This window comes from Hyperolius riggenbachi, chromosome 1 (assembly GCF_040937935.1).
Source record: "Hyperolius riggenbachi isolate aHypRig1 chromosome 1, aHypRig1.pri, whole genome shotgun sequence".
Lineage (NCBI taxonomy): Eukaryota > Metazoa > Chordata > Amphibia > Anura > Hyperoliidae > Hyperolius > Hyperolius riggenbachi.
In genome coordinates, this window is record NC_090646.1 from 220,687,837 (window position 1) to 220,713,395 (window position 25,559).

Consider the following 25,559-nt stretch of genomic DNA (forward strand, 5'->3'; position numbering starts at 1 on the left):
CTCATTGCTGTCAAATGATGTCTGTTCTGTCACAGCTGAAGTATACACATCACAGCTAAGTTATGCAAAAATGTGATTTATTATTGGACAAAGCCACTAACTAGTGGTGCAATTTATATCCAGTCAGCTGTCTGTGAATGTAAATTTTACTGCTGGTTAGTAAATATGCCCCGTATGTCTCAAACAGACTGCTAAGATGTGTCTGTCATGGTCTGATTCTGTGTTCTTCTGAAAGCTCCATCCAAACTGCCATTGGGTACATAGTAATACCTCAACAACAAAAAGCAAGTAATATGTAAAGAAAAGTCCCTTCACATTAACTGCTCCTATTATGCTCAGTAGATGAGGCTTTCTACGATGTTTTTATTTTTCAGTATTGGAAGAGTTAAAGCAACGATTTTCAACATTTTTGACACAGGTTTTGTTAAAAGTTGATAAATGACTTCTGGGTTTGTCTCTTGCATATCCTTTTAATAAGCTGCTTTATTTTGTGTTGGTAGCCAGTTCTTCTTATATGCCAACATAGTGAGCCATTGGAGAGCCAAATGAGTGGGGAACCAGTGCTTAGAGTTGAGGATGTCCATTTGAGTAACATTGCAATAATTTTAATGGTTTTTAAGGTTTCAGATTTTATTTTCCAGTGGCAAAACACAAAAGAGTTTAAAAAGTATGTTTATACATTGCAACATTATTAACCACTTGAGGACCTAGGGCTTTCTACCCCTTAAGGACCGGCCACTTTTTTTCCATTCAGACCACTGCAGCTTTCACGGTTTATTGCTCGCTCATACAACCTACCACCTAAATGAATTTTGGCTCCTTTTCTTGTCACTAATAAAGCTTTCTTTTGGTGCTATTTAATTGCTCCTGCGATTTTTACTTTTTATTATATTCAGCAAAAAAGACATGAATTTTGGCAAAAAAAATGATTTTTTTAACTTTCTGTGCTGACAGTTTTCAAATAAAGTAAAATTTCTGTATACATGCAGCGCGAAAAATGTGGACAAACATGTTTTTGATAAAAAAAAACCCATTCAGCGTATATTTATTGGTTTGGGTAAAAGTTATAGCGTTTACAAACTATGGTGCAAAAAGTGAATTTTCCCATTTTCAAGCATCTCTGACTTTTCTGACCCCCTGTCATGTTTCATGAGGGGCTAGAATTCCAGGATAGTATAAATACCCCCCAAATGACCCCATTTTGGAAAGAAGACATCCCAAAGTATTCACTGAGAGGCATAGTGAGTTCATAGAAGATATTAATTTTTGTCACAAGTAAGCGGAAAATGACACTTTGTGACACGAAAAAAAAAAAAAAAAAAAGTTTCCATTTCTTCTAACTTGCACCAAAAAAAAAATGAAATCTGCCACGGACTCACCATGCCCCTCTCTGAATACCTTGAAGGGTCTACTTTCCAAAATGGGGTCATTTGTGGGGTGTGTTTACTGTCCTGACATTTTGGGGGGTGCTAAATTGTAAGCACCCCTGTAAAGCCTAAAGGTGCTCATTGGACTTTGGACCCCTTAGCGCAGTTAGGCTGCAAAAAAGTGCCACACATGTGGTATTGCCGTACTCAGGAGAAGTAGTATAATGTGTTTTGGGGTGTATTTTTACACATACCCATGCTGGGTGGGAGAAATATCTCTGTAAATGACAATTTGTTAATTTTTTTTACACACAATTGTCCATTTACAGAGTTATTTCTCCCACCCAGCATGGGTATGTGTAAAAATACACCCCAAAACACATTGTACTACTTCTCCTGAGTACGGCGATACCACATGTGTGGCACTTTTTTGCACCCTAACTGCGCTAAAGGGCCCAAAGTCCAATGAGTACCTTTAGGATTTCACAGGTCATTTTGCGGAATTTGATTTCCAGACTACTCCTCACGGTTTAGGGCCCCTAAAATGCCAGGGCAGTATAGGAACCCCACAAATGACCCCATTTTAGAAAGAAGACACCCCAATGTATTCCGTTAGTAGCATAGCGAGTTCATAGAAGATTTTATTTTTTGTCAAAAGTTAGCGGAAAATTGATTTTTATTGTTTTTTTCACAAAGTGTCATTTTCCACTAACTTTTGACAAAAAATAAAATCTTCTATGAACTCACCATACTCCTAACGGAATACCTTGGGGTGTCTTCTTTCTAAAATGGGGTCATTTGTGGGGTTCCTATACTGCCCTGGCATTTTAGGGGCCCTAAACCGTGAGGAGTAGTCTGGAAATCAAATTCCGCAAAATGACCTGTGAAAGCCTAAAGGTGCTCATTGGACTTTGGGCCCTTTAGCGCAGTTAGGGTGCAAAAAAGTGCCACACATGTGGTATCACCATACTCGGGAGAAGTAGTACAATGTGTTTTGGGGTGAATTTTTACACATACCCATGCTGGGTGGGAGAAATATCTCTGTAAATGGACAATTGTGTGTAAAAAAATCAAAAGATTGTCATTTGCAGAGGTATTTCTCCCACCCAGCATGGGTATGTGTAAAAATACACCCCAAAACACATTGTACTACTTCTCCCGAGTACGGCAATACCACATGTGTGGCACTTTTTTGCACCCTAACTGCGCTAAAGGGCCCAAAGTCCAATGAGCACCTTTAGGCTTTCACAGGTCATTTTGCGGAATTTGATTTCCAGACTACTCCTCACGGTTTAGGGCCCCTAAAATGCCAGGGCAGTATAGGAACCCCACAAATGACCCCATTTTAGAAAGAAGACACCCCAAGGTATTCCGTTAGGAGTATGGTGAGTTCATAGAAGATTTTATTTTTTGTCACAAGTTAGCGGAAAATGACACTTTGTGAAAAAAACAATACAAATCAATTTTCCGCTAACTTTTGACAAAAAATAAAATCTTCTATGAACTCACCATACTCCTAACGGAATACCTTGGGGTGTCTTCTTTCTAAAATGGGGTCATTTGTGGGGTTCCTATACTGCCCTGGCATTTTAGGGGCCCTAAACCGTGAGGAGGAGTCTGGAAATCAAATTCCGCAAAATGACCTGTGAAATCCTAAAGGTACTCATTGGACTTTGGGCCCTTTAGCGCAGTTAGGGTGCAAAAAAGTGCCACACATGTGGTATCGCCGTACTCGGGAGAAGTAGTACAATGTGTTTTGGGGTGTATTTTTACACATACCCATGCTGGGTGGGAGAAATAACTCTGTAAATGGACAATTGTGTGTAAAAAAATCAAAAGATTGTCATTTACAGAGGTATTTCTCCCACCCAGCATGGGTATATGTAAAAATACACCCCAAAACACATTGTACTACTTCTCCCGAGTACGGCGATACCACATGTGTGGCACCTTTTTGCACCCTAACTGCGCTAAGGGGTCCAGAGTCCAATGAGTACCTTTAGGCTTTACAGGGGTGCTCAAAATTTAGCACCCCGCCCACTTGCCAGGACAGTTAACAAACCCCACAAATGACTCCATTTTGGAAAGAATACACAACAAGGTATTCCATGAGGGGAATGGTGAGGTCATTGAAAATTTTATTTTTTGTCACAAGTTAACGGAAAATGACACTTTGTTAAAAAAAAATAAAAAAAAAAATTCTGCTAACTTGTGACAAAAACTAAAATCTTTTATGAACTCACCGTGCACCTCACATAATACTTTAGGGTGTCCTCTTTCCAAAATGGGGTCATTTGTGGAGTCTGTCCTGGCATTTTAGGGTCTCTGCAATCATTACATGTATGGCCAGTATTAGGAGTTTCTGCTATACTCCTTATATTGGGTATACAAGTAATGCACTCTGGGCTGAAAGGAAAAATGAACGGCAAACATACCTTGCTCCACATCAATGGCAGATCTTCCTCCACATCAATGGCAGTGATAACCTCAGGAGAGAGACACCCCGTGCCACCCTGCACTCAGGGTGAGCCACCAACTTATGTGACTGGGCCTCAGAACTTTAGTATACAGCATTATGCCTGTAGGATACAGCAATATGCCTGCCAATAGAGATGACTCTGTGTGGCATTAAAGCATCATCATAGGCCCAAATCACATATAAACCGGGGGTGTCCACACTCAAGGGAAATTCAAACATGCCGTCTTATATCGCCAACCCAGGACAGATCAGCAATATCAAGCATGGAAACCGATCCTTCTTCCCATTTTTATGCTTACCCGTTTGGTCTTCAAGCTTACCTCTCCTCTCCCTGCGACAATGTGCGAAAGACCACTGAGTGTGTGCCTACTCCTGTGTCTGGAGTTCCCTAGGTTCTAATAGTGTACCTGCTCGTGGTACCTCTCAAAACACGGCCCTACGCATAGACCAGGCTGGTCAGGACAGCGGGGACAATAATAAACGGTGTCACTCCTTGTTCCAGCCCTGCTGCAGACACGGCAACGTTTTCTTCGGATGCGTTGACCTGGGGCACACGGAAGCTGATAGGCGTAATGCCTTCCATGCAGTCGGCTAGTTGCATCTGGGGGGGGGGCCTGGCACCTCCTGGATACAGGATGTCCATAATGATCTCTTCCTGAAATTGGAGGAAAGATCCAGTTCTCCCAGCCTTACTGTAGAGAACAAAGCTGTTGTAAACTGCCAATTGAATCAGATAAAAAGACACTTTCTTATACCAGCGTCTTGTTTTCCGGGTAACTAAATAGGGCGCTAACCTCTGGTCATTGAAGTCCACCCCTCCCATGTTGACATTATATTCGTGGACGACAAGGGGCTTTTCAATGACCGCAGTTGCCCGTTGAATTTGGACTGTCATGTCTGTGTGAATGGTGGACAGAAAGTAAACGTCCCTCTTGTCCCTCCATTTCACCGCGAGCAGGTCTTCAGTACGCAAGGCGACCCTCTGCCCCCGTAAAAGTCTGGTGGTAACGAGCCGTTGGGGGAAGCCCTGGCGACTAGGCCGCGCAGTGCCACAGCATCTGATTCCTTCTAACTTTAAGTGCTGAAAGAGGGCCACACTTGTGTAATAATTGTCCACAAAAAGATGGTACCCCTTCTGGAACAAGGGTGACACCAAGTCCCACACAACCTTTCCACTGCTCCCCAGGTAGTCAGGGCATCCGACCGGCTCCAATTTTGAGTCTTTTCCCTCATAGACCCTAAAACGACATGTATAGCCTGTGGCCCTTTCACAGAGCTTATACAGTTTCACCCCATACCGGGCGCGCTTGCTTGGGATGTACTGTTTGATGCCAAGGCGCCCGGTAAAGCGTAAGAGGGACTCGTCTACGCAGATGTTCTGTTCAGGGATATAAGCATCTGCAAATGTTGATGACAGGTGGTCTATGAGGGGCCGAATTTTGTGGAGCCGGTCATAAGCAGGGTGGCCCTTTTCATGACAGGTTTTGTCGTCGTTGAAGTGCAGGAAGCGCAGGATGGACTCAAATCGTGTCCTGGACATGGCAGCAGGGTACAAGGGAACATGATTTACTGGGTTCGTAGACCAATACGACCGCAGTACATTCTGTTTCATTAGTCCCAAGTGAAGGATAAGGGCCAAAAAGATTTTAATGTCGGAAACTTGGACTGGTTTCCACCCGAAAGGCTGGGCATACATGCTCTCCGGGTGCTCGGTGATGAATTGTGTGGCTTTACGGTTGGTCTCAACCACAATTAAGTCCAAGAGAACCTGGGTGATGAACAGCTGCAAAAAGTCTAGGGCCGTTCCTAGATGAGCTGTCGCCACCTGGACTCCAGACTGGGCGGTGAAAGGGGGCACTACGGGTGCGGCGGAATCAGGGGATTGCCAATCTGGTTGTGCCAGCACCTCTGGGAGTCTATGGGTACTACGGGCCCGTCTTCTTCTTGGTGGCTGCGACGGGGGTACTACTGCACTTGCCACCGTACCAGTTTCAACTTCCATGCTGACGCTCACCACTTCGTCAGGGTCTACGGAAGCACTGGCACTAAGTCCAGGAGATGCTGCGCTGCTGGTGCCTGCCTCACCAAGAAAACTATCAACAGCGCTAGCACCACCCTGCTGCCCTTGAGGCGGATCCTGCGCCACCTGCGGTCTAACGACTTGGGGTCTGGTACGCCTGGCTCTAGCCGGGACCATAGCCTCGTCATCAGTATCAGTCAGGGAACCACTGCTTTCTACAGGTTCAAAATCGGACCCGGAAGATTCGACGGATGATTCTTCCCAAAAGAACTCATCCGACTGGTCCATGTACCTGTATACCTCGTCATCGGAAAGCCCCCTTCTTGCCATTTTGGTATGCTAAATTTATGGGGTTTTCCTCCGAGACTACCCAGAAAAAAAGAGCACCTACCTAGCAAAAAGGGAGTATTTGAGAGGTATTGGGGTTGGTGGGAAGTGGGGTCTCAGAGGCAATCAAACAATCACGGGACAATCAAATCCAATTACAGCACAATCGACTCCAATCACAGCACAAGCAGATCTGATGCACTCGGAAGGTGATGGGGGGAGGGTGGGATTGGGTGTGGCGGGAAGTGGGGTCTCAGGCAATCAAACAATCACGGGGCAATCGAAGCCGATCACGGGACAATCAAATACAATTACAGCACAATCGACTCCAATCACAGCCCAATCAAATCTGATGCACTCGGAAGGTGATGGGGGAGGGTGGGATTGGGTGTGGCGGGAAGTGGGGTCTCAGGCAATCAAACAATCACGGGGCAATCGAAGTCGATCACGGGACAATCAAATACAATTACAGCACAATCGACTCCAATCACAGCACAAGCAAATCTGATGCACTCGGAAGGTGGTGGTTGGAGGTGGTGGGGGGGTGGGGGGTGGGGTTGGGTGTGGTGGGGGGGAGGGTGGGGTTGGGTGTGGCGGGAAGTGGGGTCTCAGGCAATCAAACAATCACGGGGCAATCGAAGCCGATCACGGGACAATCAAATACAATTACACCACAATTGAATACAAGCGCAGCACAATCGAATACAAGCGCAGCACAGTCAAATACAATGCACTTGGACGGTGATTAGGGGGGGGGTCTGAGGGCGATTTGAGGGGGTGGGGGGTTGATCAGGAGCCTGCACGGGGCAGACTGAGTCCTGATCTGATGAGAGGCAGACACAGGGGGTTACTGATCAAAGATCAGTTAGTGATTGCTGGGGAGGACAGATGTAAACAAACAGCAGGGGATGTAATCAGAAGGGGGGTACGAGGGCAATCGAGGGCCTGGGCAGGTGATCGGTTACCCCCGCGGGGCAGTTAGGGTCTGCTCTGATGGGTGGGGGTGCTGAGGGCTGATGGACAGGTGATAGACAGGTGATCAGAGGGGGATCAGAGGGGGATCAGAGGGTAATGTAGCTGTATACAGATGTATACAGTATACAGGGGGGTAGTCTGGGATGGGGTGTGGGGGTGATCTAAAGGTAGGGGGGGGGATCAGGGGTGACTAGGAGGCAGTTAGGGACCTAAACTAAGGGGCAGCGTCGCTAGTTAGTGGCAGGTGGGGGGGTGGGGGTTTTACAGGGGTGCAAGGGTGATGGGCAGGGGTCTGCTGGGGTGATCAGGGGGGGTAGGAAGGCTGGGGTGGGTGATCAGGGAGGCTGAGGGCAAAAAACACAGTGTAGCTATGTCACTTACAAGTGGTTCCTCCTCGCTGGTGGTCTCTGCAACAATGAGACCACGAGGCGAGGAGGAAGCACGTATAAGGCACTTTGTTTACCTAACAAAGTGCCTTATACTCCCTGATTGGTGGATCCTGCGGATTCCTCCGCTCGCCGGCTCTGCTAAGTGGCCGGCGAGCGGAGACAAAATGCCCGTGCTTCGATCCCGGGCGGAGGATCGCGTCACGGATGACGCGATCGCTCCGCCCATGCCCTTAAATGGACTGCCGCCTCTGTGGGTGAGGCCGTCCTGCAGGGCTCCACTTCCCCGCCGCCCCTGTGTAGTGGGCGGTCGGGAAGTGGTTAAGATGACACAGCTGAATCATCATAAGATGTATCATTGTTTAAAATCTGCTTGACAGACAAACATATTTTTCTGTTATGTAATGCTCCTTTTATCTTCATGCATCCCTTCAGTCTTTAGAAATGCATCGTAAAACCATACAAACCTGTTCATAAAAAAGTGGACAACAGAATAATTTTTTTTCTATTCTCCACTTTTTAAAACATAAATTACACTTTTATAATGCTATATTTATAAACCTGTAATCATATTTACGTTACCAGCAATCATTGCTTAATTAATAGCACTATAATTCACCTAAACTGGAGATCCACAGTTATATTTACATGGATGCAATGGATTGACAGCTGGACTATTATTACCCAACATAAAAAGTTGCAGTATGTCCTCATGGGCTTTCATTGCAGTCATGTACTGTTACTGTCTTTAGTTGGGCCAATGTAGGTTTCAGATTGTAATGTGGTGATGATCGCTGCAAGGGGGTAGGCACCTATAAAAGTAGTGATCTGATCATTAAAGCTGATTGCCTCTTTTATTAATCTAGTAATCTGAAAAGGGCCATTATTTAAGCAAAAATAATGGCACTTTTCTGATGATCAGGCTAAACACCACCTGTATGAAGATACCTCTAAAAATCCAAGGCAATACAGGCTTATCTATTCGTATTTAATTATAAGGATAGAGTGTCCATAAATCTAATTTGTCAGCATTGGGTGAACCTTGGTTATTGACATTTTTTTTATAGTTACTTTATTTCTAATATCCATTATAAATTACTAACATAATTTTGCTATGTATTTATTTTGTTTCAGGCTTTACTAGACACGCAAACATTATTGCGCACTCAGGTTGCAAATTTCACCTTCAATCTTGGATTTTCAGGGAAGTTTTATCACACAGGTATGGATGCTAAAATGTATGTTTAGTATTTATACTTCATACAGCAAATATTATTTAATATAATATGCAGAAAATGGTACTTAAGAAATGTTATCTTTTGTTTTGGTTAAAAACTATAATACTTTTTCCTGACACTAGCAATGCCCAACTAAATTGTTCTCCTCTCCTGTGTTGAATGAGAAATAATGAAGTTTAAGGCAAAATAGTATATTCAGTATAGCTTTGCAAAAAAGTTTAAAATGTAATTAAATTTTCAGATTGCTTTGTAGTACTTATGGATGCAAATATAAGTTTTAACGTATTCCATTGGCTGACTAGTCTATCTACAATCATTTTGTCTAAGGTTAAAATCTTGTAATTTGAAATTGTTCCTAAACTGTCTACCCAAATTATAACTACTGTGTTGAAATATAAGACCTCCCCCGATGTATGTAAGCCCTAGCAGCAGCCCACATGACACCAGCAAGTCACGCTCAATACAAAGCCTGGATACAGGAGAGCAGCAGTATAATGTGAGTTCTACAGTCCTGTATATGTGTCAGGCAATTTGTGTTTTTGTTGAAGCCAGCCCTTCTGATCTGTCCTGATGAGCATCAGTAGCACTTCACCTCTTCACCTCTTCCCAGGACACACAGCTTATCCTATCATAGCTCTGGGGAGCCTGACAGAGTTCTCTGCCTGCAAGAAATAGACTCTTACCCACATGATCAGCAGAATCAATTTCAAAGCTCTGTGCATGCTTCTTGTGTCTCAGCATGGCATACAGTATATACATTTTGTATAGGAAAACTACCAGTGTTTACCCAAAAAATAAGACATCCTCTGAAAATAAGCCCTAGCACATCTTTTGGAGCAAAAATTAACATAAGACAGTGTCTTATTTTCGGGGAAACACGGGTACCAATCACATAATTTCGGGTCCAAAAAATGTTAAAAGAAACCTGAAGTGAGAGATATGTGTAGGCTGCCATATTTATTTACTTTTAAACAAAACCAGTAGCCTGGCAGTCATGCTGATCATTCTGGAATCAGTGGTGTCTGAATCCCACACACCTGAAACAAATTAGGGCTAATCTTTTCAGATTTTTGACAGATACATCTTATCTGCAATGCACGTTTGTTCAGGGTCTATGGCTAAAAGTATTAGAGGCAAAGGATCAGCAGGACACTGCCAGTCTACCAGCATTGTTTGAAATTAAATTAATGCGTCAGCGTCCATATCTATCCCACTTCAGGTCCCCTTTAAAACTGAGCATCCACCAGTAGATTAGGGCCAAATCAATCCCCTGATTTCCGCCGATCGCTCCTGATCTATTTGGCCAAATCTGTAAGCATCATTTGTGTCGTCGGACATAAACAATCATATATATAAACCTTGAGTGCGATCAATCATGTAAACATTTTACACGATTACAGCAAAACCCACGCAAGTCAATGAGGATTGTAATGATTGTCAACAACTTAATCTGACATGTCAGTCATTCAAAAAGGAACAATCACCATGGGTGGCTTGCATCATTAAACATCGTGTAGTGATTTTTTGTTAAACGATGTTGTGTGAAATCGTTAAAAAATGTTCTTGTGAAAATCAATTAGCGGTTCTGGGCCTTAAGTGTTTGCTTATCCTTATAGTCCGTGGTTTAATATTTTGACTTGTTATTAGCAAAAGGCTAGTTCTAAATTCACCTCTTACCCACAAAAGGTGTTTGATTTCTCCTAGTTCAAGTAAAGTTCACAATAATAGGTGTAGAATCTGGCTCCTCAGGAATACAGGCCTCCACAATATGTACCAAGGGTTACATCTGTAAACCTGCAATAATATAAAATGCTGGTTTCAGGAAAATGATCCTCTTCTTAAGGCAAACCTGAAATGAGAGGAATAAGGAGGCTGACATATTTAGTTCCTTCTAAACAATGCATATTACCTGGTTTTCCTGCTGATCCTCTTCCAAAACTTTTAGTTGTAATTAACCCTGAACAAGCATGCTGATCAGGTACTGTATTTCTGACTGAAATCTGAAATCTGACTGGATTAATGATAGCTTGTTTTATTACAGCAGTCAATGAGATCAGCAGGAATGCCAGGCAACTGGTATTATTTAAAAGAAAATAAATATGGCAGATACCATATCCTTCTCATTTCAAGTGTAGTTTAATGTGTGTGACAAAGTTAAAAGGCAAATTGTATCTATGTGATACCAGGTATGTTTTGCTTTCCTTAACTACCTGCGCAGTATGAATCTACGGCGGGCAGAGGGGCTGCGGTTAAATTCTACGTCCCAGTCACCGCGCGCCCCCGCCCATCTCCGCTGCTGTCGTCGCTCGGTCTCCGCAGAAATGTACTGCCCTGCCGCCTCTATGACGGCAGAGCACTGTGAGCCGGGCAGGAGCCGTTTTCATTGGCTCCTGGCCCTGTCATTCATGTAAGCCGTTCCCATTGGCTTACATGGAGTGACAGGGTCAGGAGCCAATGAAAAAGGCTCCTGACCGGCGCACAGCACTCTGCCGTCATACCAATGGCAGAGAGAGCAGCCTGCAGCGGGGACAGAGTGGCGTGACCGTTGGGAGCGGCAGATTTTTGCGTCGATTCGTCGGGAAGCGGCGGTTTACTGGACCAGCACCCTCTGGTCCTTAAGGGGGCAGAGGGTGCTGGTCCCGAAGTGGTTAATGACCACATCACCTTTTGAGCTCCATTGCATGTCTTGTGTAATGAATATCATCAATCTATGATGCTATAATTAGTAATACTACTACTGTTGCTGCTGCTGCTGCTGCTGCTGCTGCTGCTGCTGCTACTGCTACTACTACTACTACTACTACTACTACTACCACTACTTCTACTACTTCTACTACTACTACTACTTCTATTAATACTTAGGGATGCTCATTCGGATTCCGCAGAATTGACTTTTCTGCACACTACAATAGGAAATCTGAATTTCCAATCGGAAAATGGAAATCGGAAATTGGAATTCTGTGTAAATCCAGTTTATCACAAGATTTTCCTGTTTTTCCAATTTCCGATTTATTTATTTATTTTTTTTGCATTTTCCAATGCAAAACATGACTAGTAAAATATTCCTTGAAAATCATAAATCAGAAAAATTAAAAATTGGAAAACCATAAAAATGGAAAATCGGAAATCATAAAAATAGAAAATTGGAAATTTCCACGGAAACAGAAATCGACATTTCCGACCATCTCTACTACTCCTACGTATTAATCATTATTATTGCTATTATCATTACATAAATATTCATATATATTCATAAGAAGAATGAAATAAAAAAATGGTTAATTTTTAGTAGCATTTAAAAACAACCATTTAGAATTTGAAAGCTATTTTATTTAAATATAAATAAGACCCTCTCAAATGACTGTTATTCTACAATTCTTTCAGTGAAGATCCACAGTTAGTTTAGTGTGAAAGAATAGACAGTTATGCTTTGTAGATCTGAGCTATAGCAACAATATCAATTTCATTTAATCTGCTTAAAGGACATACAACAGGCACTATGACATAATTTTGCTGTTCAGGGAGCTGGATAGGACAGCCAAGGATGTGACATTAGTTTACTGTGAACATAATCATACTACAGGAGGGATGTAGTTGAAAAAGACAAATTAACTGTGTCTTTCGTTTTATTAATGAATTGTCTAGAGCTGTGAAGGAAGAATAAATGAGCCCACAATAGCATGGCTTCTCATGCTATTCAGGCAAATAAGACTTACAAAAAGGCTGCGATATGAAATGATTTATTTGTATCTGCTTTGGTATTAAAGCCTAGCTGAGCTGGTTTTCTGAATGCCTAAGGATGAACCAAAGCACATACTGAGATTAAATTATTTAGATGCCAATACTCAAATAGGTAGTTTATTGTAACTGTTTTTAAATCGGAATACCATTAATTGCCTAATAAACAATTTGGTACTGAAAGCTTTTCTAACTCTCAAAACCTATCTTCAAAGTTTGTTTGTTATATTCCCCCCCCCCTTTCTTTCCTGGTTGCATGCATATAGACCGCCAAAGTTCAATGATATTATGTATTGGTTTTATATAGCACCAACATATTACACAGTGCTAAATAAGGTCACAGACAATGATAATAGAGGTACAGACAACATAATAAAGGCAGTAAGCAGTAAGATACACAATTCCAGATCAAGCATTGGAGTAGTATTCCAAGTAATTCAGGTTCACATTACTCTATGGGCAGATTGGAGGGAGGGCCCTGCCAAAGGCTTACAATCTAAAGGATAAAGAGTAAATAAGTGTATAGGAGGTTTTACACCAAAACAGAAAAAATGCCCATTAACTGGCAATGCAGCCACTGGCGCTGATCCTGATCCTATTGCTTGTTTTTTGTTTTGTTTTTTACATAGAAATGCATTTACCAAATGGATCAATAGTGTCTCTTATAAGTATGTTAAACATAGCATTTATTACAGATATTCATCAATTTGAACCAGCATAGAAAGTGTTCAAATAAATATAGACAATGTTGTCAATACACAGCACACACACAAGGCATGTGCCACTGACCGCCATAACCACAAGTGCTTTTGCCAAGTCAGGGATCCCCTAATTGAATCTAATGTTCAAGTTTGGTTGAATTGAAACAGTTCCCCACAGGAGGCATAAACACAGTATTATCTGTCGCTGAATGAGTTCCCTCCATGCATCCAGCTAGTGTTTGTGGTTCACAGAGTGAATGTTGATGTAAGGACACAACATATATCAGGCTCTTACCGCTCCCAGGGTTGCGTCACTTTGCACTTGCATGGAGCACTTTCATCACTCCGGCAGCTACTTCACCATACACAGGCTACCACCAGTGACTGGGACTCGACTCACAAACTCAGTTGACACCAAAATGACAGGAATCAAGAGGCAGCACACGTGTTGTGCAAGTGTGCGCTGGCCATGCCCACCAATGCGTTTTGGTCATTAGGACCTTCTTTGTGGTGTAGACTGGGTTGCACACATTGACCCATATGCAAGTCTCTTTTTCTCCTGAGTTTCCTAGGTCATATTTTCACACCTTGTCATAAAATGCCTTTTAAACCCCCAGCAAGCAAGAAAATACTCAAAATAATTTTGACAGTACTTTTTCACCAACCTTTAAGGTACTTTTTCAATTATAAATGCGTAAAAGTTATTTTAAAAATAATATAAAAATTATCTCCTAGGAGATAATTCAGGAGGAGAACATATGGGCCAGTGTGGTTAAAAAACCCTTCATGTATCTAAGCAGCCACACACACAAACCGAGTGCCATTAATTAGCATATAGGGTAGCAGAAATAAAGATTTAAAGGACAAGCATACATTTCAATACAGCTACCGGGTTATTATAACATAGTTCATAGAAACACGTGTAGTTTTTGTTCCCTATTCAGTCCACGTTGGGCCAGAGTATCCAATAAGTAAATTAGCCTTGCTTCCTTTTGATACAAAATGTGGTCAGAGTAGCCTATCCTTGGTGAGATTTTCAAGCCATAAATACCAGCAAACTTGAAGCCAGACAGGGAACCCCCATGTTTAGTAATGAAGTGTTCGACTAGTGGGTTATTTTTGTCCTCATTTCTTAGAGGGGGTTTTCAGGTTGGGGATATTAAGTTATTGATCGGGGAGGGAGGATTGAGTAAGTAAAAAAAGGATCCTTTCACATTTCTATAAGAAATTATACAGAACTGAATCAGAGCAACACATACTCCTCTAAACTATTTAAAATAGAAAAAAAATATTTTCTACCAAGCATAAATTACACTACTTATTTTAGGACAATTATAAAAAAATCAAGATCAGTCCAGTTGAATAGCTAACTACTATTTGGGAAGAAAATTGACTAAATATGCTTAACACGAGCTTGTTCAAGTTGGTTATTGGTAAATCCTTTGTTATTAAGATCCATGGTTTTAATAGGATGTTCCAATCCATTCTGTAGAGGCCTATTTTGGGAAATGTATTTTGAGAATGGTGATTATTATTAGTATTATTATTAGTTGACATTTTATATTACACGTGCAGTGGGTCTTATCTTGCTCTACTACTAGAAAATGATGCTGGACTGGAGGTAATGATAAGGGTTATTGGATCTTATATAATGCAAATCTGTAGGATAAATGAAATTGAGCTTTTTCAACAACTTATATTTAATATGGAACTGAGATACTTTCATTCAGTACAGTCCAGCTTCTCCTAGAAGGCTCATCCTATTCATGGCATAAGATAAGCTCCATTAATTCTTACTAACATAACAATGGCTGTGTCCAGTTAGCCTTAGCGATCTATTGTGCTTGTTTTATTGGGTTTCATATGCTGTAATTAAGGAAAAATATCTTTTAATGTTGCAGAATGGCTTCTTTTAAGAACATTTTAATGAATACATGCTTCAGCTAGTGTTGTAAGCTTCGGATAATGTCATGATACAAATCAAAGAAACACAAGCAGTGGCCTATTGTGATGGGTTTACCATGGCATTTTAATGCACAACCCTATTAAACATTGTCATTATTTTTATAAACTAAACTTAATTATGACCAGCAAAATATCATGTTTGAAAGGTACTAAGAAATTATATATCCAAGATTTATTGCTTCATAAAATAATGGCTGTAATAATAAACTCACCTCATTGTGAACACAGACACTAAATGGAAGCCATTCATTTTATTTAGAAGAAATCTTTCTCGGCTGTGTTATGTTTTAAGGCAGCTTAGAACACGGCAAATGGGAATGGAAAAAAAGTGATCATTCTACTCATAATTGAGTGCAAAAAAATAATATAGCTCTCTATAGAAATGTAATACAAGATGCTTAAAATAAAACCTACAAATTAAAGACTGACATAATTCCTACAGAAAATTAGTTTACCTGCCACCCTCATGCTGTAGAGGTAGCCAGCTATGTAAGTCCATAAGAAAGGCAGCATTTTAGATCTAATAAAAACTTTTCTCCAGCCAAGAAGAATTACTACAATACACGTGGCTTGAGAACAGATCATGTTAAACCGGAAATTTTGCCTTACTTTAATGCTCCATATTTCAGAACAAAGTGAGCATTATTATACAGTACTATGTCTTTTTGGTGTAGCTGCCTTGATGGACTTCTTCTGTGGTTAGATATTGGAGGTTTTTACACAAGGCATTGTACTGTGCAGTCCATCTACTTTTGTGTAAAAGTTATATTCTGGCACATACAGCTGTCGTTCTTGACTTTGGTAAGGAGGAACATGTTACATGCCTCCACCATATGTAAATTAAAGTGCAAAAATAAGAGAAAATAGTTGCAGAGTAGGGGATAGTAGGTGCCTTTATGGACAGTGTCTTATTAATGAGATTTTCCAGATTTCTCAGATCTGCATAGGAATGCATCTTTCCTGTGGCAGTAAGAAACCCCTGTAAGGGAGTTAAAGGACAACTGAAGTGAGAGAGATATGGAGGCTGCCATATTTATTTCTTTTTAAGCAATCCCCCGGTTGCCTCACGTCCTGTTAATCCCCTGCTTACAATGCTTTTAGTTTTAGATCCTGAACAAACATGCAGAAGATCAGGTGTTCTGAAATTATTGTCAGATCTGACAAGATTAGCTGCATCCTTGTTTTTGGTGTTATTCAGACACCACTGTAGCCAAATAGAGCCACAGGACTACCAGGCAACTGGTATTGTTTAAAAGGACATAAATATGGCAGCCTCCATATCCCTCTCACTTCAGTTGTCCTTTAAAGCGGACCCAAACCAAACATTTTTTTAATTCAAAATATTTAGTTGCACTATTCTGACACATACAAATATAAATAAACACTCCTTCAAGCCTATGAGCATTTCAGTACATGCTTTTCACCCTCCTCTTTGCATAACTAGGGTTATACAGGTGGCAGCCATTAGCAATTCCTCCATTGCTGGACACCACCTATTCCAACAGTTTGCCGAATTCTGTCCTGGCAATATGAAAGGAAGGGAGAAGTTTCTCCAATAAATGTAAAATATTTTATATTTGTCATCATGCAGCTGAAAAAAGGCTGCTATTTATTATTATAATTTAGAAAATAGATTTTATTTCTGAAATCTTGTATTTTTAATTTGGGTCCACTTTAAGGGAAGAAACTTGATTAAAGTGATAAGCATGTCTTTCCATTGTCAGAGTGTAAGAACTTTTAATGCAATGAAAATTCAGGACAGAAGACCTACAGGCTTAATATAATTTCACACAGGCAATAATGAAACTCAGCCACGTCACCCTACTATATCATTCCACCAAAGGAAATAAATACACAGAATGCATTACATTCATTGAGATCAAAAGCACATGGAAAATGGACACAATTTTCAATGTCATTTTAATTAACATAGATGAAGATTTCAGGCAAATCCAGTTCCCTTTAAACCTAAAAAAAACTCATACAGAGTAATATTGTTTTAACCCCTTAAGGTGGCAGCCCCAAGTCCTGGGGCGGAGTTTTACAGGGGATCATGCACGCTGATGCTCGCCCATCCCCGCTTGAGTGACAGAGCTCCACTCCCTCATCAGTCTACCAGAGGCGGTCACTCGCCGTCTATTTACATTGTACAGCACTGCAATCTACTGCAGCGATGTACCGGGGACAGCCGTGTACCTCAGCTGTACCCTGGAGAGACTCCAATCATGATCCTCTCTCATAGGCATCAGTCTATGAGAGAGGATTGCCCTGGTTGGCTGATGGGGGGAGGGGAGAAATAAAATAAATAAAAAATAGCACAATTTATTAAAAGAATACAAATACATTAATTAAAAAAAAACATGCCACCAGCGATCAGAGACCAGAAAGCTCTGTTGGTGGGCAGAAAAGTGTGTGTGTGCGTGTGTGTGTGTGTGTGTGTGGGGGGGGGGGGGTTCACTTTGTGTGCTGGGTTACATAGTTACATAGTTACATAGTTATTTTGGTTGAAAAAAGACATACGTCCATCGAGTTCAACCAGTATAAAGTACAACACCAGCCTGCTCCCTCACATATCCCTGTTGATCCAGAGGAAGGCGAAAAAACCCTTACAAGGCGTGGTCCAATTAGCCCCTAAAGGGAAAAATTCCTTCCCGACTCCAGATGGCAATCAGATAAAATCCCTGGATCAACATCATTAGGCATTACCTAGTAATTGTAGCCATGGATGTCTTTCAACGCAAGGAAAGCATCTAAGCCCCCTTTAAATGCAGGTATAGAGTTTGCCATAACGACTTCCTGTGGCAATGCATTCCACATCTTAATCACTCTTACTGTAAAGAACCCTTTCCTAAATAAATGGCTAAAACATTTTTCCTCCATGCGCAGATCATGTCCTCTAGTCCTTTGAGAAGGCCTAGGGACAAAAAGCTCATCCGCCAAGGTATTATATTGCCCTCTGATGTATTTATACATGTTAATTAGATCCCCTCTAAGGCGTCTTTTCTCTAGACTAAATAAACCCAGTTTATCTAACCTTTCTCGATAAGTGAGACCTTCCATCCCACGCATCAATTTTGTTGCTCGTCTCTGCACCTGCTCTAAAACTGCAATATCTTTTTTGTAATGTGGTGCCCAGAACTGAATTCCATATTCCAGATGTGGCCTTACTAGAGAGTTAAACAGGGGCAATATTATGCTAGCATCTCGAGTTTTTATTTCCCTTTTAATGCATCCCAAAATTTTGTTAGCTTTAGCTGCAGCTGCTTGGCATTGAGTACGATTATTTAACTTGTTGTCAATGAGTACTCCTAAGTCCTTCTCCAAGTTTGATGTCCCCAACTGTATCCCATTTATTTTGTATGGTGCTAGACCATTAGTACGTCCAAAATGCATGACCTTACATTTGTCAACATTGAATTTCATCTGCCATGTATGTGCCCATATAGCCATCCTATCCAGATCCTGTTGCAAAATGACACTATCTTCCTGAGAGTTAATGATTCTGCACAATTTTGTATCATCTGCAAAAATAGCAACATTGCTCACTACTGCATCTACTAGGTCATTAATAAATAAATTGAAGAGCACTGGACCCAGAACAGACCCCTGTGGGACCCCACTGCTAACAGTCTCCCATTTTGAGTATGATCCATTGACCACAACTCTTTGTTTTCTGTCCATTAGCCAGTTCCCTATCCATGAACACAGACTCTTCCCCAGTCCTTGCATCCTCAACTTTTGCACCAGACTTTTGTGGGGAACAGTGTCGAAGGCCTTTGCAAAGTCCAAGTATATCACATCTACAGCATTCCCAATATCCATATTAGCATTCACTACCTCATAAAAGCTGAGCATGTTAGTCAAACAGGACCTGTCTTTAGTAAACCCATGTTGATGCTGAGAAATAAGATTATTTTCTACTATGAAGTCATGTATAGTATCTCTTAGTAACCCCTCAAATAGTTTGCATACAACTGATGTTAAACTTACAGGTCTATAATTTCCTGGATCAGATTTTTTGCCCTTCTTAAATAATGGGAAAACGTGGGCTGTACGCCAATCCACTGGGACTCTGCCAGTTGCAAGAGAGTCACAAAAGATAAGATAAAGGGGTTTATCTATAACTGAACTTAATTCCCTTAGGACCCGAGGATGCATGCCATCTGGGCCAGGTGCCTTGTCTATTTTTAATTTATTTAGTCTTGCCTTCACTTCTTCCTGCGTTAAGTATTTAATATTACAGTTAGAAGATTGAGACTCTTCCGCCTCTGTAGTTTGCAACAGTGCTGTTTCTTTTGTGAAGACAGAAGCAAAGAAAGCATTTAATAACTCTGCCTTACCTTGGTCATCCACCATTGAGTTCCCATCCTCATCCTATAGGAGTCCTATACAGTCAACCTTTCTTTTTTTAGAGTTAATGTACTTGTAAAACTTTTTTGGGTTAGATTTGATATCCTTAGCGATTTGTTTTTCAGCTTCAATCTTTGCCTGCCTAATTTCTTTTTTACAATTTTTATTGCACTCCTTATAATTGCTTAGTGCAGCCTCGGTCCCCTCCTGTTTTAAGACCTTATAGGCATTCTTTTTCCTCTTTATTTTATCTTTAACCTTTCTATTCATCCATAGAGGCCTTTTTTTATTCCTAGACATTTTGTTTCCATATGGGATATACATACTACAGTATTGATTGAGTATAAGTTTAAAAGCTTGCCATTTCCCTTCAGTGTCTTCCCCTTGTAGTACATTATCCCAGTTCACCAAACTTAGTGCCTGCCTAATTTGAGTGAACTTTGCTTTTCTAAAGTTCATAGTTTTAGTGGTCCCGCTGCCCCGTGGCCTATCAGTCACCAGCTCAAACGTTATCATGTTGTGATCACTATTTCCCAAATGTTCTTGAACCTGCACACTTGATACATTATCTGGTCTATTAGAAATGATCAGATCCAGTAACGCATTCCCCCTAGTTGGTTCAGTTACCATTTGAGTCAAGTAATTGTCCTGTAGTGCTGCCAGAAATCTGCTGCTTTTACCAGAATGGGTAGCCTCAATACTCCAGTCAATGTCTGGAAAGTTGAAGTCGCCCATAATTATGACCTCATTTTTACCTGCAGCTTTTTCAATCTGCTGTAGTAATCGCAGTTCTGCAGCTTCATTAATAAGAGGTGGCCTGTAGCATACCCCAATAAGCAATTGGCAACTTTTATTTCCACCATGAATATTTACCCAAACGGACTCCACATCTTCGCAATCTTCCTCCATCTCATCGTTGAGGACAGCTGTAAGAGAATTCTTAACAAAGAGACAAACCCCTCCACCTTTTTTCCCTGTTCTATCCCTCCTAAACACATTGTATCCTTTTAAATTAGCTATCCAGTCATGGCTTTCATCCATCCATGTCTCGGTTATTCCCACAATGTCATAGCCTTTGTCATTCAGAATGAACTCTAGTTCGTCTATTTTATTTGCAAGGCTCCGAGCATTGGTTACCATGCACTTTATATTTTTACCACCACATTTACCAATTTTGTTTACATGAAATTGGCTACTTGAATTTTTACCAACCTCCTTAATCTTTACACTGTCCCCACCCCCCTCTCCACCCTCCATAATGATAGGTTCCCACTGTCTTTTTACCTCATCTTGTCTATGTATTGAGACTTTATCCTCCCGCCTCCCCCCAGATCCTAGTTTAAAATCTCCTCCAACCGTTTAGCCATCTTCTCCCCCAATGCAGCTGCACCCTCCCCATTAAGGTGCAGCCCATCCCTGCTGTAGAACCTGTAGCCGACTGCAAAGTCTGCCCAGTTCTCCAGGAACCCAAACCCTTCCTTCCTACACCAATTTCTCAGCCACTTATTTAACTCCCTAAGCTCCCTCTGTCTCTCAGATGTAGCACGTGGCACTGGCAGTATTTCAGAAAACACCATGGCTCTGCAGCGAGCTATTAAAGCTACAGAGCACTAAATTGTAAAAAATAACCTGGTCACTAGGGGAGTGTAAGCCTATGGTCCTGAACTGATTGAGAAAATTATAAAAATGTTAGAAGTTCACTTACATTTTGGTAAAAAAAAAAGTGTATTTAAAAATCCTATGGACGTCCTCCTGTAGCCAGCATCTCCTCTGCAGCTACACCCAAGCTTGGCAATTTGTATTTTTCTTAAAATGGAAAACCAATTGTGATGGAAGGAAACCTGATATCCAGGGGACGTGGGAAAAGACGTTATTCACTGCAGAACCAAAATAACTCTGTGACAAAATCTGAAGAGTACACCCAGCCAACAACCCTAATAGCTCCAGCACAATCCAGCAGAGATGACAGCCACACATCTGGAGACTGTTCCCTCCTGGAGTCCTCAATCTCAGACCTCAGCTCCCAGGGTAGCCCCATCAAGGCTGTCCTCTGCAACGTCAGATCAATAAACAACAAAACAGCAATCATACATGATCTAATAGAGTCTTCTGATCTGGCCTGCCTGACTGAAACCTGGCTTTCTGAACCTGTTGGCCCCACCCTGGAGGCAGCTGTGCCAACAAACTATTCCGTGATATACTGCAAGAGGAAAGAACGCAGGGGAGGAGGGGTTGCACTTTGCTTTAGATCAGCTTTGAAAATCAGACCACTTACTGTAGGTCCTGCCAACTCGTTTGAATGCTTGGGGGTGCAACTTTCAGCTGAGGAAAACATTAACATATTGCTGATCTACCGCTCACCAGAAAAATACTCAGACTTCCTTAAGGAACTTGTAGACCTCCTATGCAACCTAACACTGGAACACCCCAGATGGATTGTTCTTGGAGATTTCAATACATGGGTGGACGACTCCTCTTCACAATTTGAAAAAGAGCTACCTCGTGCCTTACATGAACTGGGCTTCCTCCAATCAATCAGCTCTGCTACTCACAGGAAAGGTCACACTCTGGACCTTATATTCCATACTGGGCTGTCAATAGCCAATGTGGAAATTAATCCTGTTGCCTGGTCAGACCATCACACTATCCACTTCTCCCTCTCAATGCCAGCCGTCAAACACCAGGTCAAGAATCAAATAAAATATCGCCGCTTAAAAGGGCTAACACCTCAACATATCCGAGATAACCTTAGCTTTGATGAATTGACTGACTCCAGCTTGGACCCTGATACTCTGGTGTTTAAATACAACAAATGTGTGTCCTCCACCTTTGAGACCATTGCTCCTCTACGCACCAAATATCTTACTCCACACCATCATGCACAGTGGTTTGATAACGCTATAAAAGAGCTGAAAAGACAAGGCCGAAAACTTGAGAGGCTGTGGCACAAATCTCAGTCCTCAGAAGACAAACATGCCTTAATCTTCCACTTGAAGAGCTACCAAAAGGTAATCACGGGAAAAAAAATCATCCTTTCTATCACAAGAGATTGCAAATGCAGTTAACAAACCAGCCCAACTGTTCCGCGCAGTGGAAAAACTCTGCAACCCAGCATGTCAAAACTTAATATCGAGTCTTCAAAGGACCTCTGTGACCAATTTGCCCATTTCTTCACAGACAAAGTCTCCGCTATAAGGTCCGCCATCCAACTTACAGCATCTGAGCCTAATATAGCGCCGAAGACCATTAGCAGAGACAACGTAACACCTTGGTCAAACTTCAAAGAAATTGATGAAGAAGTCACATCAAGCATCCTCCTTCACCTCCGCCTAACTACCTGTGACCTGGATCCTGGCCCAACACAGTTCATGTTGAACTGCCTCGACCTGTTCGTACGGGTATTCCTCAAAATTGTTAACTGTTCCTTACAATCAGGGATATTTCCTGCTTTACTGAAGGAAGCAATCATCAGGCCTCTCCTCAAAAAACCCTCCCTGGACCCAGATGCAATGACCAGCTACAGACCTGTCTCTAACCTCCCCTTTCTGGGCAAGCTAATTGAAAAAGCTGTATACCTCCAGCTAGAAGCCAGAATCCTACAAAATAACAGTTATGACCCATTCCAGTCTGGCTTCAGGAAACACCACAGCACTGAAACTGCCCTCATCCAAATATGCAACCACCTGCTCATGGCAAGAGACAGAGGAGAGTGCTCGATCCTCACACTGCTAGACCTTTCTGCAGCCTTTGACACAGTTGACCATGACATCTTGATAAACAGGCTACAGGAATACTGCGGCATTGATGGCATAGTACTTCAGTGGTTCCAATCCTTCTTGAGTGGCAGAACCCACAAAGTGTCTATGGGGCCCTTCCTGTCCACCCCTGTAACACTTAAGTATGGGGTGCCCCAGGGCTCAATCCTTTCTCCCCTGCTTTTCACGATTTACATGCTACCGTTGGAAAACTAATCCAAAAACATGGCCTGACATACCACTGCTATGCAGACGACACCCAACTATATCTTTCCTTCAAGCCTGGTGTGACAGACCCAACTCTAACTATAAACGCCTGCTTACGTGAACTACAGCAATGGATGAATGACAACTGGCTGAAACTAAATGCAGACAAAACTGAAGTCCTTCTGATTGGAAGGCAGAGCATGATAACAAAACAACTTAACTTGCAGTCTTCACCACTGGGAATAGGAGGCACGGATCTACGCAGCTCTGATCATGTGCGTAGCCTGGGAGTTCTAATTGATGGGGATTTAAACTTCAGAACTCAAATCTCTGCTGTGGTGAAATCATCCTATTTTCACCTGAAGAACATTGCAAAAATCAAGCACCTCATACCCCCAGAAGATCTTCCAACCTTAGTCCACGCCTTCATCACATCCCGACTGGACTACTGCAATGCTCTCTACACTGGCCTTCCAAAAAAGGTCTTGTACCGCCTACAGCTGATACAGAATACTGCTGCCAGACTGCTAACCAACCACCCCCGTCACTGCCACATAATGCCAGTCCTGCATTCCCTTCACTGGCTACCTATAGAATGGAGGGTCCTATTCAAGATCGGCCTACTGACATTTAAATCCCTGAATAATCTAGGCCCTGGATACATGAAAGATATGTTACAGCTGCATAGCAATCCCCGCATTCTCAGATCCACAGGTTCTAATAATCTAGTCATACCCAGAGTCCACTTGGAAACTTTTGGTCCCAGAGCCTTCTGTCATGCTGCCCCTATGTTTTGGAACTCCTTACCTCAACAGATCAGGACAGCCCCATCCCTGGACGTGTTTAAATCCAGACTGAAAACCCACCTGTTCAGTCTGGCATTTGCAGAAATATAACTTTTGTTGTGTGAATACTTCATCATACTAATTACTGAATCTGAGAGAGCCTAAGCGCTTTGAGTCCTATGGGAGAAAAGCGCTATAGAAATGTTATTGTATTGTATATTGTATTGATATCAACAATCAAAAATTAGCACCACTGGAAACCTTCTGCCACTCCAGTGTATTTCAAATTCAGTGCATTAATCAACCTAAATACTGAGACAAATTCAGACTGGGTCCAAACCAAACGGAGGCATATTTTACTAAGGCTACTTAAGAGACCATTAAATATTCAAAAATATTACCAGACTTTAAGGGATGCAGTACACAGGAGTTTAGTGAAGCATGACTGCAATTTAAATCTCATCCAAGCCCTGCTGCCCAGAAGTTGTACATGGTAAAGAAATTCTTATCTGCTAAGTATTAATTTCCTATATTCACACTAACATCCATTGTCCAGTCCTAACACTAACCCAATCCTTCTTCACTCCAAACACTGTCCTCTCCCTCCCCCACTTGTACAGCTAACTCCCCCTCTCCTAACATTGAGTTTGCTGTTGCTGCTATATGAGTTTGGCTACAATGTATTTACAGCAAAGGTATGTTGTGTTGTCTTTAAATTTATTTCATGATATTCTATTGCGGTATAACATTATACAATACAGAGTGGAGTCAAATTTAGTTCACCAGACTAAAATTACAGGAATATATGCTAGAAATGAACAAATTCCTGTCCATCCAAATGTAAATGTCAAAGGGGAGGTTAACAACTAGTTAACTGAGAAATGAAAAATGAGTTAACTGGTAACTGTATCCATTGTTCAATAAATCAGGATCAGTTCACACAGCTGGCTTCTAACTGTGAATGCCACTGATGTTAAAGGCTACATTTGAGAAAACTTGACCAACCACAATGCTTTTCCATCTGATGGCAATAACATTGAGATAAATGCTTCCCCTCACAAGGGATGGTGTTGGCCAGACCTTAGAGAATATTGGCATTTGGCAATTTCTGAGGATAGCGGTGTTGGATCATTAATTAAAGGTAAGTATTGGTTGTTGATTAAGAAAATTAAAGGGCTTTTTTCAAAGTTGTGTTTTTATTTAACTGTTAACAGTTTGTGGAAATAGGTAAGGGGTAGATTGATACCCTTAAACTCCTTTTACCCC

General features: G+C 41.6%; 1 protein-coding gene across 2 annotated transcripts in view; it reads left to right on the forward strand.

Moving 5' to 3' along the window:
• Positions 1-25,559, forward strand: part of LOC137571512 (bifunctional heparan sulfate N-deacetylase/N-sulfotransferase 4) — a 472,192-nt gene that overhangs the window by 191,276 nt on the left and 255,357 nt on the right. The window contains exon 3 of one of the 2 annotated variants that reach the window (XM_068280740.1): positions 8,689-8,776. The exons of the other annotated variant lie outside the window; for it this stretch is intronic. Within the exon in view, the coding sequence (XP_068136841.1) occupies positions 8,689-8,776 (88 nt within the window). The remainder of the gene's footprint in view (positions 1-8,688; positions 8,777-25,559) is intronic. 2 annotated transcript variants of the gene reach the window in all.